General features: G+C 35.0%; 1 protein-coding gene and 1 non-coding gene across 2 annotated transcripts in view; one reads left to right on the top strand and one right to left on the bottom strand.

Annotated features, from left to right (window-relative positions):
- Positions 1–233: 233 nt before the first annotated feature.
- Positions 234–14,897, bottom strand: part of Slc9c1 (solute carrier family 9 member C1) — a 59,658-nt gene continuing 44,994 nt past the window's right edge. Inside the window, exons 18-27 of the mRNA XM_076867021.2 lie at positions 14,681–14,732; positions 13,441–13,589; positions 11,377–11,502; positions 10,161–10,259; positions 9,455–9,628; positions 6,743–6,874; positions 6,445–6,630; positions 5,261–5,387; positions 1,759–1,814; positions 234–278 (exon numbers count right to left, since the gene is read on the bottom strand). Coding sequence (XP_076723136.1) covers positions 234–278; positions 1,759–1,814; positions 5,261–5,387; positions 6,445–6,630; positions 6,743–6,874; positions 9,455–9,628; positions 10,161–10,259; positions 11,377–11,502; positions 13,441–13,589; positions 14,681–14,732 — 1,146 coding nt within the window. The remainder of the gene's footprint in view (positions 279–1,758; positions 1,815–5,260; positions 5,388–6,444; positions 6,631–6,742; positions 6,875–9,454; positions 9,629–10,160; positions 10,260–11,376; positions 11,503–13,440; positions 13,590–14,680; positions 14,733–14,897) is intronic.
- On the top strand, positions 3,392–3,498 carry LOC143409080 (U6 spliceosomal RNA). The gene has a single exon (XR_013092591.1). It is a non-coding gene; the product is annotated as a U6 spliceosomal RNA (small nuclear RNA).

The following is a 14,897-nucleotide window of genomic DNA, read 5'->3' as shown; positions in this document are numbered from 1 at the left end:
ATGTTTTAAGAAATCTAGACAGAGGAATCTTATTTTAAAAAGATAACTTTTCAAATTGGAATTTAGAGACACTGGGAGAATCAACTAGCGAGTGGGAAGTGCTCTAATCCACACTATCATACTAAGGGCAAATGCACTTCTGGTTTCAGTCTCCATTGGATATGTTCCTAGTCATGTCGAGGAAACTGAGGCAGCTTACCAGGTTTTCATTTAGGTTTTTTCTAGGAGATGCTTTAGACTTTGATATTCTCCTCGAGTAATGTTCCAGACTCTTCAGCCTAGAAATTGGGATAGGAAACAGGAGTCAAATTCTGAGGCTGTTAATAAGGGTCTGATTTATACAATCTAGTCTATAATCTAGTGTATAATCTAGTTCAAAGCCAGTTGAGGCTGGCTTTGAACTTGTGATCCTCCTGCCTCACCCTCCCAAGCTGCTGGGATTACAGGCGTGCACCACTGCACAAGTCTGGAAAATTAATTTTAAATGCCTACTTATAATCTTGTTGATTGCATGTTGAGTTACTTAATCATCCATTTATCATTATACATTTTGATTTTTTCTAAGTTTTTATTCTTATAAATAATGCTCAATGAACATTATTAGGAGAGCTGGGACTTCTGCATTGTGTGCATTGTCCTGAGAATCAGGACACTTTGCAAGGATGTTGTGACAGGCCTTCAAGGGAGCTTTTCATTTAGTGAAAGCAAAGCCACAATCCTAAGGTGGTCTTGGTGGGGAAAGGGTTTGGGGTAGTGGAAAGGGAGCCGGCACAGAAACACAGCCAGGATCTAACATCAGGGAGCAAAAGTATCTACTAGATAACACAGTCTGATGATGTTCCACTGGCTTATGTTAGTGCCCTTTAGTGAACTCCCACTTTCAACCATCTTGCCATCATTTTGTATTTTAATTGATGGACAAGCAGTACTTTTTGAGAATAGGCACAGGAAGAACATCAGCTTCCCTTGCTCTTTCCGCTACCTCCCCACACACCCCAAATACACTAAACTGAATCCTGCAAGCTTAATAGAGAGATGCCCTAGCCAGCAGGCACTGGAAATAGTTTATCTTAAAAATCTTCCTCATCTTTCTATTTTCATTGTCATTTCCCTTTGTTCTTCCAGGCAGAGGTAGGCTGGTAGAGATGTAATGACGCATTTTCACTGTATCTCTCCACTCAGTTTCGATTCAAGGTCCCAATACTGTTTCATAACTTAGAATCCTTTTGCAAAGTTGGCTTATTATTTTGAAGATCTTAAGATCCCCAAGTGATGTATCCAAATTCGTAGAGAACCATGACATCGATCAATATTTGTGGGACTTTCTGAGTAACTTAGGTTACCGTGGGATAAGTAGATGATAGGGCATTTGTTTTTGAGCTCTTGCTTTTATCAGGCATTGTGAGTACAAGAGCATTGTACCTTCAGGCTGAGAGCCTTCACCCCAGTCCAATTTTAACATGAGGTGGAGGGGAAGGGCCTTATATACTACAACGCAGCCATCTGTGGTGGTACCTGGATGCTAATGTAAGTCAAGGAAGTTCTGATATCTCTTTACACTTGTTTTCCTTTGTTATTTCTTTACTATTTACAAAAAATAATGATTTATATCATATACCTTGTGATAATAGAAACTTTTCATACTAAAATCTATGTAATGATTTTCTTTGGAGTAAGAAAAATACACTGGTAGTTCCTATAAATTGCAGAGTTTCTTTTACACAAACAAAATTTAAAAAAGAACTGTTCCAAGTTTACCTCCTCCTTAATATCACTTTCTTCTTGCAGTTCTTCTTCCAGGAATTCACTTGAAACTAGTTCAAAAAAGAAGGTGTGAACTCAACTACTGAAATGTGGGTCACAATTTCAGCTAGTCGAACTGTTAAGTTAGACCATATTCAACTCATTCATGCTGTGATCTGACATTGTGATCTGACATTGGTGTGAAGCAGAACCTTAAAAAAAGGCTTAGATATATTTTATTATAAAGATCATATAACAATGTGCAGAAAGTTTGAAAGGTAAGGAGACAAATCATCTTTTATCCCAATATCTCCAAATACTTTCAATATGTATTTGGAGTGCCAGGCACATTAAGTAATAAGGACACCTAAGACAGCACAATAGTTTTAAGATCCTATGCCTTTTTTTTTTTTTTTTTTTTTAGATAGTACAACAGCAGACCAGCAAACATACAAAAAAAGCCAAAACCAACTTGACATTGGCCTATGGGACAGTACATGTTGGGCTACTGGAGTGTACAGGAGAGTGGTTCAGTGAGGTTTGGAATTATCATTGATGGCTCCCTGAAGAAAAAATTAAGATTAAAGGGATAAGAAGGAGTTAGCTGTATGGAATGGAGACCTGAGGGTAAGGGGATGTTTAGAGGGTTCTAGGCAGAAGGAGTGTTTTGTGAAGGCTAAGGTGTGGGACACACCCAGATCTCCCATTTCAGGTGAACCATTAATAGTTTGCTATGGCTAGGTTTTGGAGAAGGAGAAGAGACATCTGATGAAGGAGCATATGGTGAAGGACCCATTAATATTTCTTGTGGACGCTTCATCTTAAGTTCAGTGGGAACCTATATAAATACAGTACTTTATGTCCACTTAGTTTCAAAATCATGCAACTGTAATGTAACAAATTATAATTCACTTAAAGTTAGCAACCTAGTGTTTTTATCATTGGCATTTTTACTTGACATATATCCTATGTCCTTCTCTACATTACAAAATAGAAAATTTCTTTTTTAATTATTTATTTGTTTGTTTATTTTTGGTACCAAGATTGAACCGAGGGATGCTTAACCACTAAGCCACCTCCCTAGCCCTTTTTCATATTTAGAGACAGGGTCTTGCTGAGTTACTTAGCTCCTTGCCAAATTGTTGAGGCTGGCTTTGAACTTGTGATCCTCCCGCCTCACCCTCCCAAGCTGCTGGGATTACAGGCGTGCACCACTGCACATGTCTGGAAAATTAATTTTTAATGCCTACTTATAATCTTGTTGACTGTTTGTTGAGTTACTTAATCATCCATTTATCATTATACATTTTGATTTTTTCTAAGTTTTTATTCTTATAAATAATGCTCAATGAACATTTCTATTTCTTATTTGCTTATATCTTTAGGGTAAATGTCTAGAAATTATATTGTTTATAAATACCTTTATGGCTTTTGCAATCTCTAACTTTATTAATGTATTCTGGTACCAACGAAGTAAGTACATATAGTAAATTCACAACATTTTAAAATCAATAAGTATTATTATTCTTTTAAAAACTCACTAATGAAATAAACCAAATATTTAATTTGTTATTATGTTATTATATCAACAACCTTGAACATTTTTCTGCATTTCACTTTCAATTTCTTCATTAAATTGTCCTTTGTTGTGCTCTTTTGGGCAGCACACAGACTGAAATTGGAACAATACAGAGAAGATTAGCATGGCCCCTGTGCAAGGATGACACGCAAATTTGTGAAGCGTTCCATATTTTTAAGTAGGACCTAATCTCCACCATGTGGAATTAGGTCCCAGCTTTCTTAATAAGACTCCTGTGGCACAAGAATTAAAATCAAGAATCAATAAATGGGATAGACTCAAACTAAAATGTTTCTTCTCAGCAAAAGAAACAATCTGTGAGGTGAACAGAGAGCCTATACCCTGGGAGCAAATTTTTACCCCTCACACATCAGATAGAGCACTAATCTCTACGGTATATAAAGAACTCAAAAAGCTAAACACTGAAAAAACAAATAACCCAATTAACAAATGAGCCAAGGACCTGAACAGACACTTCTCAGAAAAGATATACAATCAATCAACAAATATATGAAAAAATGCTCATCATCTCTAGCAATTAGAGAAATGCAAATCAGTCAGAATGGCAGCTATTATGCATACAAACAACAATAAGTGTTGGCGAGGATGTGAGGAAAAAAGGTACACTCATACACTGCTGGTGGGACTGCAAATTGATGCAGCCAATCTGGAAAGTAGTGTGGAGATTTCTTGGAAAATTGGGAATGGAACCACCATTTGACTCAGCTATCCCTCTCCTTGGTCTATACCCAAAGGACTTAAAAACAGCATACTACAGGGACCCAGCCACATCAATGTTTATAACAGCACAAATCACAATAGCTAAACTGTGGAACCTAGATGCCCTTCAATAGATGAATGGATAAAAATATGTGGCGTATACATACAATGGAATATTACTCAGCAATAAAAGCAAATAACATCATGGCATTTACAGGTAAATGGATGGAGTTAGAGAAGATAATGCTAAGTGAAGTTAGACAATCCCAAAAAACCAAATGCTGAATGTTTTTTTTGTTGTTGTTGTTTTTGTTTTTTTGTTTTAAATATAAGGAGGCTGATTCATAGTGGAATAGGGAGTGGGAGCATGGGAAGAATAGATGAACTCTAGATAGGGCAGAGGGGTTGGAGGGAAAGGGAGAGGGGATGGGGTTATTAATGATGGTGGAATGTGAGGATCATTATTATCCAAAGTACAGGTATGAAGACACACATTGGTGTGAATATACTTTGTATACAACTAGAAATATGAAAAATTGTGCTCTATGTGTAATAAATATTGTAATGCATTCCACTGTCATAAATAAGTAATTAAATAAATAAAATTGTCCTTTGTTTATTTCTTCATTACTAATATGGTTATTGACACTCAAGGTTTTAGAATTAATTTTTATATTTCTAAATTCTAACATTATTTTTCCTTTAAATAAATGACAACTATTAACTTCTATTGTTATTATTTATTTCAAAATTTAATTCTTTACAATTTTAAATCTCAAAATTATTTTTCAAATTTTAGTCAACAGATTTGTAGGAGTTATTAAATAATCATTTATGTTTTGATACAATTTTTATCATGTGAAATTTGTATGAAGAACAGAATTTATATCAAGATTACCCATTTAGTTCTAGTGATTTATATGTCAGTTATTTTTATTTTTATTATTATTGCCATATAAAATATTTTAATTCGGGGGAAGAGCCTGAAGTTCCCTCATTAATTTTTTCATATTATTAAGATAATTATGCATGTTTATTCTTATAGATAAAATACAATAATTTCTAAGCGTAACTTGATATTCTGAGTTCACGTATGAGTATTGAATATGGCGGTTGAAAAATACTCTAGGCAGCATGAATATACCTGTTCCAAATATATATATGACTATTTTATAAAAGAATAGTAAGTTCTCAAATTTCTCAAAAGATATAACTCACTTATTGATCCTAGTTTCAGGGAAGTTTTAGGTGTAGACATATACTTTCTTGTGTTCCATGTGTGTTTTTCCAGATCAATTGAAGTTTGAATAATCATTATTTTTGTGAAATCTTCTGTGCCTTGTATCTGTAAGTTCGTAGAATGGAAGTTAATTTCTGAATACATGAAATGCAATTAAATGTTTCTCTAGTTAGCTACTATTTCAGGTCCTCTCTAAATATTTAAAAGATGATTGAAATTATCAATAAATCAACAGAAGTAAGACAGATATCTTAAAATTCTTAGGCTGATCGTGGGAAGGTCAATATTCCATATACTGTCATTGATTTTAAAAAATATTTTTAGTTGTAGGTGGACACAATATCTTTATTTTATTTACTTAATTTTCTGTGGTGCTGAGGATCGAACCCAGTGCCTCATATGTGTGAGACAAGCACTCTACCACTGAGCTACAGCCCACTCTTACTGATTCTTAAAAATATTTTTCTTCCAGATGAGAAAATTATGAAGTTTAATTATCATTAAAAAAATTAATCAAAGAGTTTTTTTATATGGCAGAAAGAGTTTTAAAAATATTTCAAGAAATCATTCCAACATGTGCTGGTTTTTAATGCGTTGAGTCACACTGATACTCAAATCCACAATAAGCAGGGCTGTATGAGTAGGGGATAGACAGAGTTAGACAAGTGTAAGGGGGCTCTGGGACTTTCTTGTGTGAGACAATGCAAGAAAGTTAAGGTGAAATGATTGGGTTTATGAGTGCCGTCCCTTAAATCAGTGAGGGAATAACTGGGTGGTACCTGTAGGCAGGTGGGGTGCAGCTGGAGGAGGCGCGTTATAGGGAGCATAACTTTGGGGTTTACATTTTGTCTGTAGTGAGCACAGTTCTCTCCCCACGTCCTGGTGCAATGTCCTGAGCAGCTTTCCCCTGCCACATCCTTCCTCATGATTTTCTGCCTTCCCTCAAGCCCCAAGGAACGGAGCTGCTATCTGACTGCAAATCGATGCTTTACCAAAGCAATCGATGAAGACTGTATGTGGCTGTCGTGGGTGTTTATGGAGTGGGGGGAAAAGAGGATAATGGGAAGGTAGAAAGTTGAATTACGATTGCGACTTTCTGATACTAATACATTGTTGGACATAAAACATATTGGCCTGAAGACACGAATCAATATTTCTTTACCTGATGGCATGTTATAGGAATTAAGAAAGGTGCCTTATACAGTTTTCGTGACAGACAATCTTCTACGGCTCCATGTATGAGGATAACATAGGTTACACTTTCATCATAGATACCAATTTTGGTATTTTTTGGTATATCTCTTATGTGCATGTTATAGAGCTCTAATTGCATCTTATAGTTCCAGTCCTATAAGAAAAACACAATTTCATAGCCTATTGATTATTTATGAAGTTTAATATAAATTTGTGGTCAATTTTTGGCAATATCTTAATGAGAAGGTTGTACAAACACCTCTTACCTCATAAGATAAATGTTCCCTGATTTTTTGAGCAGTAATTCCACGTCCAATTTTTAGCCACATTTTATCTTCCATGCCAGGATACTTTTGTCTAAAGGCTTCATACAAGTGAGATTTTGGAATAAAATATGTCTGGGAAAAGGAAGATATAAATTTAATATTTCATTCTGTGCACCTATGGTTGAAGAAATAAGGTTTTCCCTATAATAACATTAAAACTAAGATTTTCAATTTAGTAAGTTTCTTACTGTGGCTTGGAAACATAATAAAATGTATATATTGATCACAATTTTTGTGATCTTGTCTTGTACTAAATTTTATTTTTATTTTTGTGATGTGGTGTTGGTGAATTGAACCCAAGAACTTGCACGTGCTAAGCAAATGCTCTACCACTGAGCCACATCCCTAGCCCCACTGTACTAAATTTTATTTTATTTTATTTATTTATTTTTGGTGACAGGGATTGAACCCAGGGACCCTTGACCATTGAGCCACATCCCCAGCCTGTTTCATTTTTTATTTTGAGACAGGGTCTCTCTAAGTTGCTCAGGACCTCACAAAGTTGCTGAGGTTGGCTTTGAACTTGCAGTCTTTCTGACTTAGCTCCACTGAGCTGAGATTACAGGTGTGAACCACCATGCCAGGCACCACTGCACTAAATTTCAAAAGGCCACACGGAGAAGTTCTTTAGTATTCTTCTATCAAATTGTAAGTATGTGATATTGTGTGAAGTTTTGATATATGTACACGTTGTAAAATGATATCTACTACTTCACATACTTATTTTTATTAATTTATTTTAAATTAATAATAATAATAATAATATATAATTTTGGGTAATGACCCATTTGTAGTTATTTTTTACTCTAGGTTACTACTTCATATTTCTTTGTATGACTCCTGATGATACATTGTAGAATTCTGTCTTTGAAAATTGTTGATTCTTGCTGGAGTTGGCAATTCATATACAATCTGATTACTGTGAGCTTGTGTCAGCTGGGTTTTATCATTTGCTTGGGCCAATCAGCAGAAAACCATATTTTCCAAGACAGTGCAACTTGGAAACTCTTTCCCCTCATGATTCTGCTAGGGCTTGCTCTTAAGCTGTTAGGGTGGATCTATAACAAGCCCTAATCAAGATCATGACCATCACTCCTAAAGTCTATTCTTTCTTGTTCCTTAACTGTCTACTTTTGGTTTTAACAAGTATCTCCTTCTCTGGCAAGATAGAACCTTAAAAGTCCCCAATCCTTGATGCTTCTAGACCTCAAAAGTCTCTATTCCATTTTCAACAACCTAGTAAAGCTGGGCACAGTGGCACACTCCTAAAATCCCAGAGGCTCCAGAGGCTGAGGAAGGAGAATCATGAGTTCAAAGCCAGACTCAGCAATGTAGAGAGGCCCTAAACAAGTTAGTGAGACCCTGTCTCTAAATAAAATAAAAAGGGCTGGGGATGTGGCTCAGTGGTTAAGTGCCCCTGGGTTCAATCTCCAGTACCAAAACAAACAAACAAACAAACAAATAAAACAAAGCCAAAAAAGAATAACTAAGTCACTCTACTTTTACTCATTCTGTGCATGTGCAATCCTCAACAGAGGGCTTGTGGAGAACCATCCTGCAGACTCCCTGAGTCTCTGCAGTTCCTTTTTTTGCTCCCTGCTTGGCAGATTTCCGCCATTTTAACCTCCCCCATTTCTCTTTCCATGAGGTTCTTAACTGCTGCATCATGGGTGGGATCAGGGTGCATGTGGGGCTTACATTGTGAATTTCTCTTAAGGTTTTCAGGCATAAACTGCCTATTTCAATGGCTGAAAACATTTACCTCATATATTTTGTCAAGTTTTGTAGTCATATATGGTTAGTGTGCTAGTAACTTCATCAAAGCCTGAAGTAGAAAGCTAGTATTTAAATTCAAATCCTAGGTATCACATAATTTCACTTATGAAATTTTCAATTTCCATCACCCAATGACAGAAATGTTTCAAAAATATAACATGTCAATTATCATACTTAAACAAAATTAAAGATAACAGTATCATCTGATATTCTGCTGATATTAAAATTTCCTAAATTATCTCAAATAAACTCCTAATAATTGGTTTGTTCAAATTAGGACAATTATATTTGGTCACTGTATTTCCTAAGTTTGTTTTTAATAATTTTCTCTTGCCTTCTTTCCCTCTCTCTCCACACACTATTTGTTGACGAAGTCAGGTCATTTGTCCTGCAGAATCTTCCATATTCTAGATTTAGCTAAGTATTCCTTCCTAATGTCACTTGTTTTTAGCTTGTATTTTCCATAAACTGGGTTGATATAATAGTTTGTAGAGCCATAGATTTTCTCTTTTCTTGTAACTTCAAGAATGGAAGTCTCCGTTCTTTTTGAGTTCAAATCATGCCAATGGGAACCCCGCACGTTGAAGATGTTGTCTTCAATCATCTCTAAGGAAGTTTTCCATTAATTAATTCTATCACTGCCATATCAAAAGAGGAATTTAACCATATGGCAAGTTCACTTTTAGAAGCCATTTATCTGGACATTATGCTAGGTGAGTACAACTTTGCAATAAAGTTTGCTCCTTAACTTTTCTTATTTAAAAATAATAATAAATTGAAACTAAACAGTAGACATATTACACATTAAGAGACCTTAAATTTTATATTAGACATTGGATGAGGTACCACAGGAAGACATAGGTGATGTTTTCTGACCTCCACTACAGTTTTGCAGGTGGCAGAATATTTCATTGGCTCATTAGTTAAGCAGTTTAACTCTCCTATTATTTCACCGCTGAGCACATAGTCTGTGTAAATGACTGGGTAAGCTTTCTCCTCTGTCTCCAAGAGTATTGGCTCACTCTCTGTACCCAGATTTACTCTTTTAAGCTGTTCAAGAACAAAGAAACAGAAAAATGCATTTGCCAGGTAATTTATGTTGTCCAAACTGTCAACCTTATGGTTTCTTCCCACTTTGGTTTTAACAATTATAATGCATACATGTTATTTTAAAAATGAAAATACTTATTTCTCCTTAAGTAAACCTATTATTAGCAATGACCTAGACACAAAGCATTCATAAATACTCTGATCTTTTGAATTTCTTCTGCTCAGCCAACTATATCTACTTTATATAAACATAAAATGAACAATAATTTATAATTTTCTGTCTTAAAACATGATCCTTTTGATGGATTCTTACTATCTAGGAGAAAATATGACTTAAAAGGTTATATGTATTATTATCCATTCTCTCTCATCAACAATATTATAGTTTGAATGGTATCTGCTGCCCTAAAAATGAACTATGCAAACTATGTACTTCTTAACATGGAAAGATATTAATTATCAATTTTATAATAAAAGTTTTTCTTAAACTAATGCTCACAAGTACATTTATAAATAAATATCCCTGATTTACCTTTACCATCCCTGAAATAATAATATAGATTCCTTTTGGCTCATCACCTTCTTCAAATATATCATTTCCACAATCAAATGTTACAATTTTAGCTCTTTCCTAAAAAAAAAAAAAAAAAAAAAATCACAAAGTACTTAACTTACCAATGATATTTTGGCAGGGGTTGAGAATGTTGAAATTCACATTTTAATAAAAATGTTACATTTTTAAAGTAAATATTGTAATGTTCAGCAAAATCTAATGTATTGGTAATAAATTTGTAAGAGGAAATAGAGATTATGAATAATAAAGAGGCCAGTAGATATTCATGACTATTTTAAATTTCAGCTGGAGTGTTTATATATGAGTGAGGAAAGAAATAATCTAAAAATGAGGATATAATGGAAGAATGAAAATGCTTCATGTGAGTGAAAAATAACGGAAACAGATGAAGGTTTCTGGCACATATTCTATTACTTATGCTCATAAAATAAATTTAAAAATTCCTTCACTCTAAATGTTTTAAGTAGGTGAAAAGATATAATTGGTCTTTTGGCACTCGATTGACATAGAAAACAAATATTATTGAAGCCAGTTAGACCCATTTATTTCTTAATTCCAAAAACTTTCATTGAGTAACCACTATGCAGCATTGAAAGTGAAAGAAACTGGATATTCAAAAGATGAGTGAGCTAAAAAAACACAGTAGGTGACAGAGATGTAAAAATAATTGTCATGTAATGAACTTAACGCTGGAATGAAAGCATATACTGGAAACGATGGTAGCACCTTTGGTCCTCCCAAGTCCAAGATGGACTACAGGATGGTAAGGAATTGGGCCCAAGGCCTACTTCTCTGAGCACCTCTGGTGGAATGTTTCTGGAGACATAAGTAACATGCAAATTTTGAAAAAAAAAAAAAAAGTGGAACTGAAGGACATTTCAAGGAAAGTAAATAGCACCCACAGATAAATGGAATTAGAAAACAGTGTAAAGTGTGTGGACCACCATGAGTGGATGGGTATGAGTAGAATATTAGGGACTGATGACAAATGGGAAATAGGCAGGGTAGAAGGACTGTGCATGTCATTTCAAAGGGATTTTGATTTTATCCTACAGATAATCAGGAACAATTAGAGAGTTTTTAACTTAGAGTGTATCATGGCCAAATACTTACTTTTGAAAAGATAAGCTGTTGGTACATGGAAGATGATATCACTAGCAAATAAAAATCTTACCTGAATAAAGTCTATACGGTCTTTGTCTTTCTCAAGCCATGGAATGTGATACATAGTTTCGTCAACAGTTAGTGGCTTGATAACAGATTGAAAATCAAGCACCTCTCTTTTTCTGGCCATGATTACCTAAAACCATACAATTTTAAAAAGAAGATGAAACAAACTGGTGTTCCTGGAATGTTAAAAAAAAAATAAAGTCATTTTCTATTATTTCCTAATCTTTATCTTCTGACATTTTTGTTCTTGCATAGAAACATCTGACCTCTTCTCTCTTATTACATCTTTGTGTTTCTTTGTATGATCATCATTCTAAAGTAGTAGCTTGGCTTTTTAAAGCAAATCTTCTTACTGAAGTATAGCAGATGTCCAAAAAATGCATAAATCATAAATGTCCACAACAAAACAATGGAGTGGCTGACCATGGACTAAAAACTCCGAAACCATCAGCCAAAATAAACGTTCTTCCTTGCTTTTGTCAGGTGTCAAATTTCTGATACTTGGAAGATAGGGTCCTTTTTGTGTGTTCTGTTTTCTGCAAGTTTTATATGATGTGCTTCTGAGACATGTGCACAGTTAACTGTTATGGTGTTGAGAGGTGAGAGATGGGTAACTGATACTGTGCTAAGGACTAAACTTGACAGACATTAACCACAAAGTAGTATCCAAACCTTCCCCTGGAATATGTCAACCCTTCAGTAGGTTCCAGAATTCCAACATGGTTACTTCAGAGAGATTCTTCCAGTGCAATTCCTGTCTAGGTGGGGAAACAGAATCTCGAGAGCTCTCCTCTCACTTTTGCTTGTGTGTTGGGAATCAAACCTAGGTAATCACTCCACTGCCAAGCTGCACCCCAGTCCAACGATCAGTTTTTGAAAAAAAATAATTTCTGAGCAATAAATTGTATTAGTAACCTACTGGTTAGGCTCCCTTGATGTTTTATTTTTTATTATTGTTTATTAGATTAACTTATTATTTTATGGATGATTCACATCTTAAATTTTTGAGTCTTTACAGCATGGGTTGAAAACTATTATAAGCTACTATTATAAACTACTATAAGCCAATTTTGCTTGATGCTTGCTTTTGTAAGGAGTATTTTGGGGATAGGATACTGCCAAGTCATTCATTTACATGTTTTTTATAGTTGCTCTGGTGCGACAATTACATCATTGAATGGTTGTGGCAGGAACCATAGTGCTTGAATAATATATTTGCTATGTTGCCCTTTCTAGAAATGTTCGTCAATCCCTCCTTGACAGAAATATGTGCTCAGTGAGATTTTTTTAGTTCTTACTACATGGGTGTTAAATTCATGTTGAGTTTGTACTTTTAATTGCAATTGTTAATAGACAGGAAACAGAGCTGGGAAGTTGGCAGGAAGCTGACGGTGGGAGGACCTCACGTGTCGTTCAAAGGGATTTTGAGTCTATCCTATAGATAACCAGGAATAATTAGAAAGAATATTTTTCTACATTGTCTTTTACTGGGGATACATTTTGTATACTATTTTGTTTCTGGGTACTCTATTGAATTCTCTTAATAATTTTACAGCTTTTAAACTAAATCCTTAGGATTTTTAATTAAATGATGAACAAATAACAACAGTTTATAGAATGAGTTGGGAAACTTTCTATCTTTTAATATGTCATGTCACTGTACCACTTATGTAACTTTGAGAAAGATAATGTAGTTAGTCCTAATCCTACACCTGAGCATTCTCATAGATTATGGCTTGTATGGGAAATGTTATTTCAGTATCATAAATAATTATCAAGAACACATTGATATCCATGGTAGTGAAGGATGAAGATTAGATTAATTAGACCATTGGTTTGAGAGAAAGATATGATCTTTCACTGGGGGCTAAAATGGAAAAAGAAGTTGACCACCAAGGCTACAGGAAGAAACCTTTCTATGGTGGGTGCTTGCCCTTAAATAATTATTTTAAGTGAGATTTTTATATCTCAAGGATGATATTTATTGAAAGAGTCAAAAGCAGGCTCCAATACTGTGAATGACTACATATGAAGTAAATATATTTGCTCCAAAAATATTTCACTTTACCTTAAAAATTTCAGCACCTTCAATTTTATGAAGAATTCCTTCTAACCTGAACGCCTTGACAATTTCTCTAGCCATATTGAGCATGACGTTAATCTCGTCCTTTGTTTTCATAGTGACAGCGATTTCTGGGTGATCATACTCTAAGTAACCTGAAAAGTAACAAATTATTTTCAAATGCAACGAGAATATGCTTGTAAATGCTTCATGTGGACAACAGCTAATGGACTAAAGCCTTCAACACAGGGAAATGAACCTCTCCCTGACACGCTCACTGTTGTCAATGGTCTCTTATGAGTAATACCAGAGTTCTGCCATTTTCTTGACAGCGCTCACACCTGTGCCTGAGCCCATGGGAAAGGATAGACAGTCCTCACCCTAAAACTAAGAGTTATATTGACCCATTGGCCCTGGACACTGGGAGGCTGCTTGGGGCTCCAAATCTTGGGTGTTCATGATCTACTTTTCTATTCTGTTTGGATCAGGATTTTTGTCTATGGACTGTGTGCTCAGATATGCCTTCTGATTTAAACCCTTTCATTCATCCAGGTTATGGTCCTCTCACCTGGCCTATGTATCTAGATGACTCATCCATTTGTGCTTTTCTGCTCGTCTCTTCTGGATTTTTGGCTCCCTGGAAAATTTTATCCACGCAGATTTTACAGTTGGACTTTTCTTTGGTCATGACCTCTTATCTGTCCTGGTAACTGTTTGCCATACACAATCTTGCTAATCTAGCCTCATTATCAGGCTTTTCTGTGTTCTTTTGCTGCCTACTACCTGGTACTGGACCTCTTTTTCCTAGGACTTGTGCAGCACACTTCTGTATTCAATTCAGTGTAACCCTAAACCTTTGAATGGCAGCTCTGTGGGCAGTGAAGAGAAAAAGGAACTTCTTTCCCCATTTTTCAGGAAGACACAAGTTTGGAAGAAAACGGAACTAATAAGGGCATAAAATGGCATGCTTAGTTATGGCAGGCAGGTATGGACTATTTAAACAGAAATTAAAAGATCTTCATTGTATCTGGCAGTGAGAATAAGTGTGTGGAGGTAATATTACACTGTACCCACTTATACTAGAAAATACAATTATGATGACTGTTGGAAGTCATCCACTTTATTATTATCATTGGAAATAAGTTTCCTTAAAGATTAGCTTAGTTATAAAAAGAAATCCTTGTTTTTCTGAAATCATGATGATAAAAGATGATCATGCTAAATATGTAGGAAGAAAGGTACTTACCTAGCTCTTTCATAGCTTGTTCCATATTACTTGTTACCTGAATTAATAACATCTACAGAACAAAAGAAATATTATTATCTCTATTGGAAAAATGAAACTTCATAAAATGTCTTTACATTTACAACTTTTGGATAGTTGACCAAATCAAACTTTGTAGAAAAGTATGATGGAGACCTTTGGGGGGATTAGAATTGAATTTTGTGCAATGAAAAGTTCC

The sequence above is a fragment of the Callospermophilus lateralis genome, chromosome 10 (genome assembly GCF_048772815.1).
Source record: "Callospermophilus lateralis isolate mCalLat2 chromosome 10, mCalLat2.hap1, whole genome shotgun sequence".
Classification (NCBI taxonomy): domain Eukaryota; kingdom Metazoa; phylum Chordata; class Mammalia; order Rodentia; family Sciuridae; genus Callospermophilus; species Callospermophilus lateralis.
The sequence above is the reverse complement of the archived record's forward strand: the minus strand, read 5'-3'. Positions and strand labels throughout refer to the sequence as shown.